This window comes from Sitophilus oryzae, unplaced genomic scaffold (assembly GCF_002938485.1).
Source record: "Sitophilus oryzae breed Bouriz unplaced genomic scaffold, Soryzae_2.0 scaffold_1218_pilon_pilon, whole genome shotgun sequence".
Classification (NCBI taxonomy): Eukaryota; Metazoa; Arthropoda; class Insecta; order Coleoptera; family Curculionidae; genus Sitophilus; species Sitophilus oryzae.
Window position 1 is genome coordinate 632,201 of NW_022145858.1, and position 15,429 is coordinate 647,629.

At 33.2% G+C, this 15,429-nt stretch overlaps 1 protein-coding gene across 2 annotated transcripts; it reads left to right on the forward strand.

Moving 5' to 3' along the window:
• The first annotated feature begins 7,576 nt into the window (after nucleotides 1–7,576).
• Nucleotides 7,577–9,022, forward strand: LOC115874068 (dentin sialophosphoprotein-like). 2 transcript variants are annotated; one of them, XM_030889128.1, is made up of 4 exons: nucleotides 7,577–7,996; nucleotides 8,263–8,392; nucleotides 8,455–8,660; nucleotides 8,929–9,022. In XM_030889128.1, the coding sequence occupies exons 1-3, from the start codon at nucleotides 7,919–7,921 to the stop codon at nucleotides 8,658–8,660; spliced, it is 414 nt and encodes a 137-aa protein (XP_030744988.1). In that variant the 5' UTR covers nucleotides 7,577–7,918; the 3' UTR covers nucleotides 8,929–9,022. The 2 variants fall into 2 exon arrangements, with proteins under 2 accessions (XP_030744988.1, XP_030744990.1); XM_030889130.1 differs by lacking the exon at nucleotides 8,929–9,022 and having other exon boundaries at nucleotides 8,455–8,829.
• The last annotated feature ends 6,407 nt before the right edge of the window (nucleotides 9,023–15,429 follow it).

The window sequence follows — 15,429 nt, forward strand, 5'->3', positions numbered from 1 at the left end:
CTAATTTTTGTGAGCAAGTCCCGATGGCCTAGTGGGCCATAATGCACTCTTAGAGATTAAGTGTTCTTTCTCTATTTCGGATCAAAATCCATCTGATGGAAAAATTTCGGGAAAAATTACATTCGCCAAACTGGTCAACGGCAAGCTGTCCTTGAAACAAAACCATAATTATTTTTATCACGTTTAATGACAGTTAGCTCTAACAAACAGAAAAATATGTTATTTTTTAGTCTGGAGTCCTCATGGCATGCTTGTAGAGAAGGTAATTTGTTTAAATATATATTTAAAATTATGATAATAGCCTCCTTCAATGAGGATGATCTTATATGTTCTACTATTGGTATACATATATTTTTTTTGTAGATTACACGAGATGATTTATTTTGGCGTGAAAAAATGTTGCTAAAATTAAAAACATTTTACAACAACTGTTTGTTGCCTGAACTGGTAGATCCCCTACATCCGAAAGGACTACCCATACGAAACAAAGTTGTTGCTCCTCAATTAATTTAAATTGGAATGTGCAAATACTTTCTAAAACATCCACCTGACATCCGTAATACGTTAATAGAAGTAAAAGATTTAAAAAAAAAACAGGATAAAATGCACTAAAAAGTAGAAAATAATGTTTACCATTCTGATATCATATTAATAAAAGCGATGGCCGTCTTAAGAATCTGAGTTAGTTTTAATTTGCGGCCATCGCTTTTATTAATATGATATCAGAATGATAAAAAATTATTTTCTACCTTTTATTGCATTTTATAAAAGCTTATAAAAATTTACCTCCTTTATCCAGAAACTTTTTGACGATTACTATTTTTAATGTTTGCATTTAGCGAAGGCAAAAAATTGACGGAGGCAAGTAGCAGCACTTACCTCCTTCTTGCGTAAATTTTCTATCCGTTTTTCGCCAAACTCATTTTCAAAACATAGTGAGTCACTCAGTTAAAACAAAGGCTGCTAATAAATAACCTTCCCAGTTGGTTTAATACATAACTGGGCGAAAATCCAGACAAAATCATTACCGAATACTTTTCCGGTTTATCGGCGGCCGCTACCGGTCGGGTATCTACACCCATTTTAAAACCTAACCTACAATATTTCGTTAGTAACTACTTAGTTGACTTGTGCCAAAATGCCATCAAGAGATAAATTAATGGTAATACTAGCTATGGACAGAGCCAAGCAGCCGCTAAATACAACAGGTAATAACAGTTTCCATCAGTATAAAGCTGTAAACACTTTATTATTATTATTTGATTTTTTTAAAGGACCAAAGCTATTAGGAGAACCGCAGCTATTTGCAGAACCACAGCCATTAGCAGAACCAGAGCCATTTGCAGAACCACAGACATTAGCAGGTTGAAGTGGAATGAGCAAATCAAAACGCATAAAAAACTTACTCTCCCAAGCTTTGTAAATGGTTTGTTTATTAAAAATTCTTACATTTTATGTACTTTTTTAAATGTTATTTTTCTAATTTTTTAGACTTCCAATTCAGCGGTGACGAAGAGCCATTTCCTCATTCAGAAATCGAATACTCTACTGGCAGAAGCAGCAGTAGCAGCAATGCAAGTAATAACGTTAAAAAACGCAAGAGTTACATGAGTCAAAAAGGGAAAACAGTTGACGAAAAAGCTGTAAATGAAGAAATTATGTGTACCATAAAGTGCCCAAAAAAATGCAGCGATAACGTTACTTTAGAAAAAAAATATTGACCCATTTTTAAAAATTAAATGTGGATGAAAAAATATGTTTTTGTTTAAAAGCATGACCGCTCGATCTCCAAAATGACCAAAGAAAATTGCCACCGTCATAAAGCTATGTCCTACAAGTACTTTTTGGAAATAGACAAAAAAAATTTTTCATTTGCAAACAAGGTTTTTTGTTCCATTTTTCATATAGGAAAGAAGAAGATTGGGTATCTTCAGAAAAAGAATAAATTAACTGAAGTTCTAACTAAAAATCATATTAGCAGTTTTCCGGTTGAAGTTTCTCACTATTTCCGTAATATAAAACCACACAAAAACTACCTTTCACCTACACTAAAAATTTCCAAAATGTATCATTTATACAAGGAAATATGTAAAGATGATAAGAAACCGGAGACATATTTTGTAAAATACTGCAAATACGCAAAAATATTTTCAACAGAATTTAATTTGTCTTTTGGAGCATCAAGAAGCGATACTTGTGCTACCTGTGATCGTGGTGAAGGCAACGAAGAACATAAATCCAACTATGAAGCAGCATTTTCATCTCAACGTGAAGACAGGAACACAGCTAAATCAAATCCCAAAATTTGCTATATAATAATGGATCTCCAACAGAGATTACCTCTTCTCAAACTAACTACTTCAAAGGCCTTTTACCTCCGCCAAATGTGGATGTACAACCTAAGAATTCATTTTATAACTATAGACCAAGAAGAGGCAATTTTTTTTACATGGACGGAGGATGCTGCCCATCGGGGAGAGAGAGAGAGAGAAGTGCAGAAATTTGCAGCTCACTTTTGACATTCCTGGAATACAGCATTTCTTTACAAGAAAAAAAAAGCATCTCTCACCTTATTATATGGTCAGATTATTGTGCGGGTCAGAATAAGAATTTTTTAATTAATTATTTTTCTTTACCAATATTTGATTTTGAAAGAATTGGTAAAACAGACCACAAATTTCCCGAGGTTGGACATACTTTCTTTGATTCCGATCGCGATTTTGGAAGAATTGAGAAGAATCTAAGAAGACAAGATATTATATTACCTGACGAGTATCGTACTATCATTACAAAATCAAGCAAAATTAATCATGTCACAGACATGTCCATTCACTTTCGAGACTTTGAAAATTTTGCTCAAGATCTTAATCTCATAAATAGAAAAAAGAATTTACTGAATGAGACAGTCCTATTTAGAGACGGAATCAAATGGATTAGGGTAGATGAATATGGTTCATATGGGTGTAAAGTGGGTTATAATCCCAACACTCCTTTTAAAAAGGTAAACATCATAAAGAATGCCTGTTTGATGCCTCCTAACAATGTTGAGATTGAAAGGATCGGCAGAAAATATGGAAAACTGGCTCCACTAAAAATAGATAATTTAAAAACTCATCTACCGTTTGTAAAGGAATCTTACCGTTGGTATTATCAGGTTATAATCCCGGAGCAAGAAAACAAAATTAGTTGTCAGTTTTTGTAAAGTTTTTGTAAAATAGCTTTAAATAGAGTTACTTATAATGTATCCAAAAAGATATATTTTTTGCCTTTTGTTACCTTCATCGATTCAAAAATGTATTTTTTTTAATGATGTCGTTGTGAATGAAGGAGGTAACTTCATTTTTTTGAAAAATTGTAAGTTATGTTTATGTGTAAGTGGATAAATGCTAAAGAAAAACAACCTGCCTTACTACGACTCCAACGTCATAGCAGCGTAAAGTTCTAACGCTTTAACCACGCGGCCACCGAGATTCTATGTATCATTCTTACTTAAAAGATAATATTTAGTGAAAGTACTTTTTTATTTATAAACATATATTTAATTCTGTTTTTAGTATTTGTTCTTATAGCGGCAACATAGATACATTATCTGTAAAAATTTAAACTGTCTAGCTATAACGGTTCATAAGATAGACCTTTGTGACAGACGGACGGACGGACAGCGAAGTCTTAGTAATAGGGTTCCCGTTTTTACTCTTTGGGTACGGAACCCTAAAAAGCCGTGTTATCCTAAAAATATTCTGGTAACGAACACATCTGTTGAAGTTCTGTTGCAATCATTATTAGATCACACGACATCTCGAGTAGTCCAAGTACAAAAAGAAGTTATTGCATCGTATTTTACCAACGTTGAAGTACCTGAAACACCCCTAAAGTTAATCACCAAGTGGGGCTCTGACGGAAGTGGTAGTCACAATAGTTATAAGCAGAAATTTGAGAGAGATGATTCAACTATATTAACGACATCAATAGTACCTTTGCAATTAAATTCAGGGCCGGAGAAACTGGAAGATGTGTAATACGCACCTCAAAGTAAATAGAAAGACTCGCTATTACTGCCACGTATGTTCAAAATTTCTGTGCCTAGAGCACATATTGGTAATGTGCGAAGATTGTTATCGTGTGGCAAATTAGGTACATATGGTTTCGGTTTTTGTTATTTACTTAATTAATCCGCACCGTCGCACAGTGGAGCGTCCAATGCTATATTTCGGTCAGAAGTGATTTTTAAAAAGTTACGGCATTTTTTATTTACTTTATATTTTTCAAAAGTAGAGTCATCGGCTAATGAAAAGTTACTAATACTTTCACAAAAAAATAATTACGAAGTTGCTAATATGACCCCTAACCACAATACGTGTTAGCTTATCATTTATGTTGGTAAAATAATTTTAAAAAGTTATATAATTTTGAAGGTTTACCTAATCACAAAAAAATAATTTGTTATACTACTTTCAAAAAGTGTTCTCTTCGCTGTTAATAATTTATATCTAAACATTTTTAGAAACTCTTTAAAATGTTTTTTTTTTTCAAATCGATTAAGCCTATATTTTATGCATATTTATAATTAAATCAAAAGCAGAAAAAAAAAGGATCTAAATGGTGCTACGTTTTGTCGTATTGCAAATTAACTTCCTTCATATATGCAGTTTTCCGCAAAAACAAAGTTGGCTGCTGTCATCTGCTTATTCAATTGTTTTAATATTTGAGACATTACGTGGCCGCGCACCGTCTTCGATAATATTGCATAGCCTATTTAGGTACTAGTTATTATTTATCTCGTTTGCAATAACTTGAAAATTTTACATCGGTATTTTGCTTTGTGAATTTTGGCGTTGTTTTGAGTTATAGTGTTAACCAGTATTTTGATTATTAAGTTTTGGCGTTGTTTTGAGTTTGAGTGTTAAGCGTTTCTATCATTCGTTAAAATTTTGACTACTTTATTTTAAAACATGGTTCGTGTTAGTAGAAGGTGTCTTACCGTCAGTTACTTGGGTGTGTGGAAACGAAGAACTTTTTTTTTCACGTTTAAAAGCAAAACATAATTTTACCAATGATGGATTTAAAGCAATAAAAAGAAACTTGCAAAAAGGCTTTCTACCTCAACTTCGACAAAAATGGAAAACAGCATGCAGAGTCAAAGCAGTGTTTTTAAAAAAAAATGTATCTTGGCTTGATAAAGATATTGTTATTGACAGCAAGTACCTCTCTGATATTCCTAAACAAGGAAGACCATCTAAAAGTTTCGAAAACAGCTCGGACAGAAGCAAACGAAGAAAATTGGCCAACATTAAACAAAACACTGATATGAGTCTTAAAGAAATTGAATGTATTTTCTTAAAAAAATTGGCTGCAGCGGGCAAAAGGATGAAGCGGAGGCCATTAAAGAAATTTTATCCAAAGGAATTAATAGTTATAAAAACAAAATTTGTGTGATGTGTTTTCTAAACAGGAAGCTTTAGCGTTAATGGTAGATTTAAAACTGTCAAGATATCAATATAATTGTCTAAGAACGAAGTGCAAAGAAAAAAATGCTCCAAATTTTCCAAGCTACTATCAGATTTCTAATGCTAAAGCGGATTGTTATCCATTAAATATGGTTATTACCGAAAGGGGGGCTTCATTAGCTTTACAAGATCTTTTAAATCACACCACAGAAAGAATTTTTATGATAGAGGAAGTTAAAAAGTGTGCAATGGAAAGTTATTCGAGAAGTTTTACGTTATTTTCCAAATGGGGATGTGATGGCTCTTCAGGAAATAGCAACTACAGACAAAATTTTACTGATTTAACAATTTCCGACGATAGTGTCTTTGTTGTATCTTTAGTTCCTCTTCAAATAGTATCCACAGAAAATAACGTTGTTGTATGGAAAAATCCCCATCCTTCCTCTCCAAATTATTGCAGGCCTATTTTCTTTGAATTTTTAAAAGAATCACCAGAAAATACTAAACTAATTACCCGGAAGTACAAAAATGAAATTGAAAATTTAAATAATACCGTAATTTTATGTACTGATAAAGAGCTTCATATTTGTCATAATTTGTCTTTCACTATGATAGACGGTAAAGTCGCCCAGGTCCTTACAGAAACATCTTCTGCAGCATGTTGTACAATTTGTAAAGTTAAACCGTCGGATATGAACAACCTTAGTAAAGTTATGAAAAGAGCAGTGGACGAAAGTGCTTACCAATATGGCCTATCCAATTTGCACGCTCAAATTCGCTTTATGGAGTGTATTTTACACATTGCCTATAGATTACCATTTAGAAGATGGAGTGCTCGTACCAAAGAAGAGAAGGATCTTCTGAAAAATACCAAAAAGAGAATCCAAAATGAACTAAAAGAAAAGCTTGGTATTATAGTTGATGTACCGCGGCAAGGAGTAGGCAGTTCAAACGATGGCAATACTGCTAGAAGATTTTTTCGAGATATTGACGTTGTTTCGGACATAACTGGAGTTAGTAAGGACCTTATTCAAAAAATGTCTGTTATTTTGCAAGTTTTGGTGAGCGAACATCCTATTGACGAAGAGAAATTTAAAAAATTTTGCTACGAAACTGCTGAACTTTATGTTTATCAATACAGTTGGTATTATATGCCTTCATCTTTACACAAAGTTTTGATTCATGGTGCTGCCATAATTCAATCAGCGACTTTACCAATCGGCCAGCTTAGTGAAGAAGCCGCGGAAGCAAAAAATAAATACTTCAAGATATTTCGAAAGGACAGTAGTAGGAAATGCTCAAGAACTGCAACGAATGAAGATGTTCTGCACTCTCTTCTTATTTCGTCTGATCCGTATTTGGCAACTTTACGTCACAAATTTAAACAAAGTAAACATATGGAGTTGGACCAAGAAGCCAAAGAACTTTTGATTTTATAGGAATCCTGTAGAGTATTGTAAGCCCTATATATTTTTAATTTTTTTTGCATTGTTGCCTTTCGGTTTTAATTATTGATAAAAAAAACATTTTATGCGCTTTTAAAAATCCCCTAGCAAATAATTATGATATATCTGAATTTTTGCAAACTGCTAATTTTATATTGCTAATAATTTTAACACACTAGGTATATAAAAATAAAAATAACCTACATAAATCACAGAGTACGGGCAATGAAGAAATTATTACATAATTTGGAACAATAATGTCAAAAATCAGTTTAACTTTTTAGGGTTTTAAAAATAATTTTGTTTTTTCAATTTTTAGATTACGCAGTGAAGTAGAAATCGCTTTAAATCAATGTGACCTTTGACAGAAGCCATCAACAAAACCAAACAAAAACAAAAGCCCTAATTTGCAATAATTAATTCTCCATATATGTCTTGTATTCACATGTTAGACATGTATTCACATGTTCGATATTGCAAAATTCACAGTTCTGACTTTCAAATATAATATGCAATATCAGTTCATGTTATCCATAAAAATTCAAAATTGTTTAAAAATTTCTATTTTTCATTTATTATACCAATAAATATTTTAATTTTAACCAATAGAATTAATTAAATACAGTTTTCCGCTTTTTGGCCGCAAGTCCCTATCCCTCGCGCCACCGTGCGTCGGTGCAATGCCACACACACGAATGTGCAAAATTTTCGTTTTTCACCTAAGTACACCACTTAATATATCCCAGTCATTACTTTACTCTGCCACAACCACGAATGTGATAGGAGGCTAAGAGATGGTGGGGTGGACATGTGCACTTTCACGGAAGTCAGTCTGCTTTGTTCACTTGTAATGCGTGCTTCGCGAATGTACCACATTCGTGTTTGTGGCAGTGTAGTAATTTAGTTAACCGGCGAAGTGCATATCGCGAAAGTGACACTATCGTGTTTGTGGCGGTGTAGATTTTGCATTTCTTTTACATTCGTTGTTTTGTTTTTACTAAACATTTCTCAGTTTTATGTGTAAAAATGAACGCCCGCACAGCTAAAATATTTAAAAACTTAAGTGAGTCACGTCTGGATTCACCAAAACAGCATGAACAGCAGGTAGGTTGATAATCATATACCATTATAGACATAACCTTTTAGTAATTGGCTGATAGAGTGATAGGTAAGCATTTCGACGGCTTGAGTGCAGTACCCCGTATCATTTTGTCAAAATTTTTGGCAGATAACGTAAAAACTACAATTTTTCGAGAACAGTCGCATAAACAATAGTCCTGCAAAGGAAATGTAATGCGTGAAAAAAAGTAGTTTTTGCATTTTCTGCAAAGTTTTTCCAGGTTTCACTAATGTAGTTTTTTTTCTATTAGATCTCAAAGAAAACGAATGACGAATACGACACCCAACAAAAAAATGAACCCGGAACATCAAACGTTTTTGCTTCTATACCAAATAATGAAGAAATACTGTGTCCAACGGTTTTAGAGAACCAACTAGAAAGTACTGCTTTTTTATCATAAAATTTTACAATACTGATAAATACACCAAAGAATTTGTTTTAGCACAACCTCTAGTAGAGATTTCCGGCAACTCCAGTAGGGGACTGACGTTCCATAGCGAACTAGATTCAAACAAGAGTAACTCTTCATCAGATAACTATAATCCTGAAGAGGACTCAACTTCTAGCAGTTTTTCCAGCTCTACTTGTTCGAGCTCTAGCGATACATCAGAGTCAGAGGATCAAAATGAAATGAAGAAAATAAATTAAGTAAGTTATTTATAAAGGTTTGGTTTGGAGTTGGAGTCCAGCCAACCTAAAAAGGGGACATTAAATGGTGGCCGGTTAAAATTTGCACTGGCAAATTTTTTGTGTAGTTACAATACACAAAGATATTTTTTTAAAAATTAATAGACAATCCACAATTACGGGCCAATTTTCGGGCATTGTTTTGCGACCCGATGTACCCTTTCTAGGTTGGCTGGACTCTATAACACAAACATACAATTATTCAAAAGCTATTTTTCTTTCTTTTAAGGTGAAGGCCCTAAGAGGAAAAAGAAAAACATAAACGCTTGGAAGAAAAACATAAGAAAACAAAACAGATTAAAAGGAGAGTCCTATGTTTGCTCTAGAAATAAAGAGAGACCAGCACGTCTCATGTTATCATCTCCGTGTTTTGGTAAAAGAAACCACAAATGTGACACTTTTGTCAACGCGGAAAACCGACGCAAAATTTACAATGAATTCCGTCAACTAATTTCGGTAGATGATCAGCGTATTTATTTAAATAGTCATATTGATAAAGAAAAGAAAAAGAGAGTGACTAGAAACATTGAAAATTCAAGAAGAACGTTCACCATGAGGTACTCGTTTACCATCGACAGGGAAAAAAGACAAGTATGCCGGGCCTTTTTTATGGCTACACTCAATGTAACAGATGCATTAATGCGCGGAGCTGTAGAAAAGCTTTCTTCAAGTGGCATAGTTGAAAAGGAAAAACGTGGAAAACACGTCCCACACAACAAATTGAAAGATGATGATGAACTGCTGATTCGGGAGCATATTCTTTCATTTCCGGCCGTGGAGTCGCATTATTGTAGGGCCTCTAGTACCAAAAGGTACTTGGATTCTTCACTAAATGTCTCTATTATGCACAAGTTGGATAAATCAAAGTGCACAGAATTAAACGTCCATCCAGTTTCTTTCGAGGAGTGTTTAGAAGTTATAACTTGGGGTTCCATAAACCCAAAAAGGACCAATGTAAAAAGTGCTTAAAATATACGAATATGACAGAGGAGAAAAAAAACACATGAACAGGCTCATCACGAACACATGCTAAGGAAACAATTAGCTCGCGAATCCCGAAATGAAGACAAAGAAATAGCAAAAAATAATTCAGAGGTACTAGCATTTAACTTTGACCTCGAAGGAGTGCTTACGACTCCAAAGGGTCCAACAGGACAAATATTTTACCTACGAAAATTGGCTATTTATAATCTGACTATCGACAACTTAGGGAATCAGGATGGAATCTGCTACCTTTGGGATGAAACCCAAGGAAAAAGGGGGCCAAACGAGATATCTTCGTGTATTTACAACTACATTATCAATCAAGCCAACATCACTGAGGTTCGAATGATGTCGGACGGGTGTGGCGGACAACAAAAAAATTCACATTTTGCTGCTATGTGCTTGAAACTTCTTACGGATCACAATAATTTAAAAATTATTGATCACAAGTTTTTTGAATCAGGACATACCGAGATGGAGTGTGATTCACTCCACTCGAAAATCGAACAGAAATCAAAGTATGTTCCTGTTTATTCACCCGAAGGTTGGGCTCAAATAATAAGAGGTGCTCGAACACACCCACGTCCTTTTGAAGTCAGATCTATAATGTTTGATGACATCTTTGATTTCAAGTCCTTTGGAACACAAAACTATAAATTGAACCAAATTCCCTGGCAACAAGTTTGCTGGTTACGATACATTAAAACTGATGCCGTGGTAACAATGTCCTATAAAAAAAAATTGGAGAAGAATTTCAACAAGTAAAAAACGTGAGAAGTCGTGGAAGACCCAAAAACGTTGATCTGACGAAAGCTTATGATAAGCAGTTGCCAAGTATCATAACTTTTATAATTCTATAAATACCGATAAAAATATTAGAGACAATTTGCCGGAGCCAAATGAAAGTGAAGATTCAGATGAAAACTAAATTATTCTAAAATATGATTTAAGTGTTTTATTATATTATTATTTTTATAGTTTTCAATATTAGAAAGTTCTTTTTGTTCCACTTTTACCATAATAAAAGTTGATACAATTTCACGTATATGCATTTTATTTAAAAAAATACAATGCCACAATCACGAATGTAACTTTTTTCGAAAATTGATTGATATTTTCGTAAATCCCTGATGATATTTCTAAAATATATTTCTAACATCTGTTAATAGAAGTACAAAAAAATATCGCATTAAATCCTGATTTTTAGTAACCCATTGAAAGTTTAAAAGCTGAATATCTTTTAACGCTCATTTTGCACATTCGTGGGTGTGGCATTGCACCGACGACATATTATTTTACTTTTGTTTCAATATTTAGTCCAACTTTATGTCTTTGTCACGTCTAGCCTAATGTTTTTAATAAATAATAATGTATTTCTTTATATTGTTTTCATTAAAGTAAGGACATAAAGTAAGGTGTTAATTTTACAGTACGTTAAAATCGGACTCTCAGACCGACGCGCCCTTTGTTGGCAAATAATTACACGCGCCTCCTGTAGAGTTAAGAAAGGGAGATTTTCACAAATGTAAGATTTGTCAGCATTCATGGGACACAGGGTACATAATAAATTTTTTGTCATACGCTCCCAAAAACAGCTATTTTACGGACTCATTTCAGTCCGTAAAATGTTTCTTTTTCGGCCTAGGCCGTAAAGGTCGTCATGGCAACCTTTATGGACTAAAATGTCTAAATTCGTTATTTGGTTGTTTTATTTTGTCATTCGAAATTTGTCACAAAATCACATAAAATTATACATATATTTATAATTAAATTATTAAATACTAACAATATCAAAAGCTAAGTTATTTGTTTAAAGTAAGTACCTAGGTACCTATTTAAAAGAGGCTTTTAAATTAAAATATTCTTAAATTACAGTCACAAACATTCAAACCATCGTCAATTTGGTCGAAATATTCCATGCTGAGAGCAGTGTTAAGTGTTAAAGAAGATATTATATTGACAAATTTCCAAAACTTATTGCTTTTTTGAAGAGGAATTCGGTTGGTTACGAGCCTAAAAAGTCTAAGGTTTTGTCCATAAAAGAGATCGGTGATTTTTTGGCCACGGCTAGTGATGAAACTTATTTACTTACTAAGGTAAGTTTGCGATAATGATTTTTAAAATATATAGATGGTTTCTTATTCCATTGTATTTGATTTTTAAATTATTAAATACTAACAATATCAAAAGCTAAGTTATTTGGAAAAATAAAAATGAAATGAACAATTTTGTGCATTTTGAAAACTTGCATCTGCAATCGAAACGACTCCTCCATTGGCAGGTAAATTTACTTTCTGATGAGGTGGAGTAAATGCGAACGATGATGTACTTGGTAATACATCCGTGGAAGTGGTCGCGATTTTCTTTTCCCCCATTAGCAGTTTGCAAACTTTCTTCTTTTTCTCAATAGATTCTTCTATGTAACCTTCGGCCACTGTGGACGACCTAAATAATTATTGTTGTTTAGAACAAGATCGGAAAATATTAAAATTTTTACCTCCAACCTCCTAGGCGTTTCAGCGATGTAAAATCCACATCTGCATCTGCAGCAAGAGTAGCAGAACTACGTCGGAAACAATGACCTGTATATTCGTTTGGGTTCGACAACTTTAAAAATGCTGCTACAATCGATGGCATCTTCCCAAATGAATGAATGCCGACTCGTTGCACGGTGCATTTTCCTTTACGATAAGAGATGAAGACATAATCATGTGGTACATTTTTTGGCCTAAGACAAGCATATTTTCTATACAACTCAACTGGATTGACAACGTTCCCTTCGTTCACCACCGGAAACACTCTTTTGATATTAGTTTTTGTATCCGCAAGGGTAACTAAAAGGCAGCTGTTGTCTTTTTCTATGATGTCTTGCACTCGTAGAGAGTACAATTCTTCTCTTCTACATGCTCCACAAAGGCCAATGACAAGAGCTACCTAAAATCAAATACAATGGAATAAGAAACCATCTATATATTTTAAAAATCATTATCGCAAACTTACCTTAGTAAGTAAATAAGTTTCATCACTAGCCGTGGCCAAAAAATCACCGATCTCTTTTTATGGACAAAACCTTAGACTTTTAGGCTCGTAACCAACCGAATTCCTCTTCAAAAAGCAATAAGTTTTGGAAATTTGTCAATATAAATATCTTCTTTAACACTTAACACTGCTCTCAGCATGGAATATTTCGACCAAATTGACGATGGTTTGAATGTTTGTGACTGTAATTTAAGAATATTTTAATTTAAAGCCTCTTTTTAAATAGGTACCTAGGTACTTACTTTTTCGTGGAAATAATTTAGCAATACATCTTCATTTACAACGAATACGCCATTTTTGTCTTTCCATTCATTAAAAACATCATATTCTTTCTGGTAAATGGCACGAGACTTCACAGGAAGTAAATCCAACACGATTTCTTTGGCCTTATTAGCAATATGTTCGGGATTTTGGAACATTTTAAAATTGTTGATGAATTTGTGTGATTTTGTGACAAATTTCGAATGACATGTCAAAATGCGATGAAATAAACAAACTCGTTACTAAGATATGAATTTATAAGCCAACTTTTTCAAACATTATAATTTCAAATATGGAAAATTTGCAAATATGCGTTCTAAAAAACTGTAAAAAGCGTATGACAAAAAATAGTGTATGTAACACGTACCTAAATTATGTTTTTTAGGACTCATCTACTATTTCGGACTCGGCTAACGCCTCGTCCGCAAACAGTAATGATTCGTCCTAAAAAACATCATTTTAGGTACTAGTTACATAAATAGCTATTAATAACGCCAAAATTATAATGAAAAAAGCGATAACCTCTAAAAGCAAAATAAAAGAGGCTTTTTTAATATAATCTAATAAAAATAAATGTATTGCTCATGCATGTTAGTAATGTATGGCAATCGCTTCTTTGATTTTAAAGAACATAACATATGTAAAAATTAAAAATAATCATACAGAAAGTTTGGGGCTTTTTGGTTTTACATTATTAAGTAATTGTTATCAGGTAGTAATTGTTAATTTTGAAGTTTAACTTGATATAATGTCATTTTAAGAGAACGTCAACGGTTTTTGTAGACGTATCTGTTTTAAAAAAATTAAAGTGTTCTCGAATAGTCGAATTTAAATATTTTAAATAGTTTTTTTCTTTATTCTTTGTATTTTTTTTTTGCTTTCGACGACGGAAAGACATTTTTTTGTTCGTTAGGCAAATTTGTATATCTGTAAACCTAATTTCTGACAAGTAATTTCCGTTTGGGATTAACGCAGATGTGTTTACAAAAAATAATTATTTTATTTTGTAGATTTTCTTGCAGTGGCGAAATACCCACATAGGATTTAATATCGTTGGTTTTAAAACTAATTTGTTGTGATTTTGGTGCTTTTTATCTTTATTTTACCATATTATAGGTATAGGTACATAGTTTATGAATTTGTCTTGGGCAAGGAAGGAATTTATTACTGTATAGCTATATTGCCTTAAGGGATTAATTAAATATGGATTCGGCAAGGTATGTTATTTGTGCAGTTAGGGTTAGGATTAGTATATTTATTGTATTTTGTAGCATATAAAATTAACTTGCCAAGTGTACAAAATGGTGTTTGCCAGTATAATAATAGCTCCCATATATAGCGTTTATCGCCTTGAGAGTAGGTAAGGTACAGCTGGCCATGCTAGAGCCGTTCGGTATACAAGGAAGGTAATGTGGTTAGCACTACGCTTCAACCGCCTATTATTACCTCAGGATTGTGAAGTACTCATTTAAGGCTGAGTCGGCCTAGGTATACCCAAACTATTTATATTTTTATTAAAAATAGTCGGCTGATGAAATGCCGGTTGTGAGATTCGAACCCACAACCTTTGAATTGGTAGACGAGAGCTGTACCTCTACGCCACCGGGCACCATTGTGTTTGCCAGTACATTCACAAAGAATAGACATGTAAGGAAGTTCCATCCAGAAAAAGAAATAACAAAAAAGAAGCACATCAAATGTCCTATATGTCCAAATGAAGAGAAATTTTCGTTCCATGATTGTTTAATTAAACATTTAACATAATACGAACATAATCTGAACATTCAACAATCTGTTTTTTATTTAGAAATCTTGAAGAGTTTACAGCTTGGATGTCGCTGGATAACAAAGAAGCAAATTATGCTCGTCATGATAGACGAAAACAGGCTAGTGGAGGAGGGACTATATTATATAACTGTAACAGAAACAATTCTAAAGGTTGTAGACTTATTTTTGTTATACAAATATTTCATTGTTAATAAAATTCATGCTTAGGATTTGTTAGTTCATGGAGCAAGCGTAACATGAAATCTGAAGATAGTATTCGTATACATGGAATCTGCCCTTCACGAATTTTAGTGAAAATAACTACAGATGGTAATCATGATATCTTTTGTGTCTAATACCTACCTAATGAATAAAAAATACAGGCCATACAGATTAGTTAAGAACAAAGCGATTGTAAAAGGTGGAACAAAGTATTATTGTGGGACAATTTTCAGGAGGGGTATCAAAAAAACATTCAAAATAATAAAGTTGAGAGGATAAATTTGGTAACAAGAGGAGATTTGGCATATTTGATTCGCAAGTACAACATTGATAAGTAGAGAGATGATGATGATATGACAGCTACAGCCCTAAAAATTGAAGAATGGAATACACAAGGAAATAACCATGCATTTTTATTTAAGAAAATTGGTAATTAAATCAAATGTTGATTAGCGTT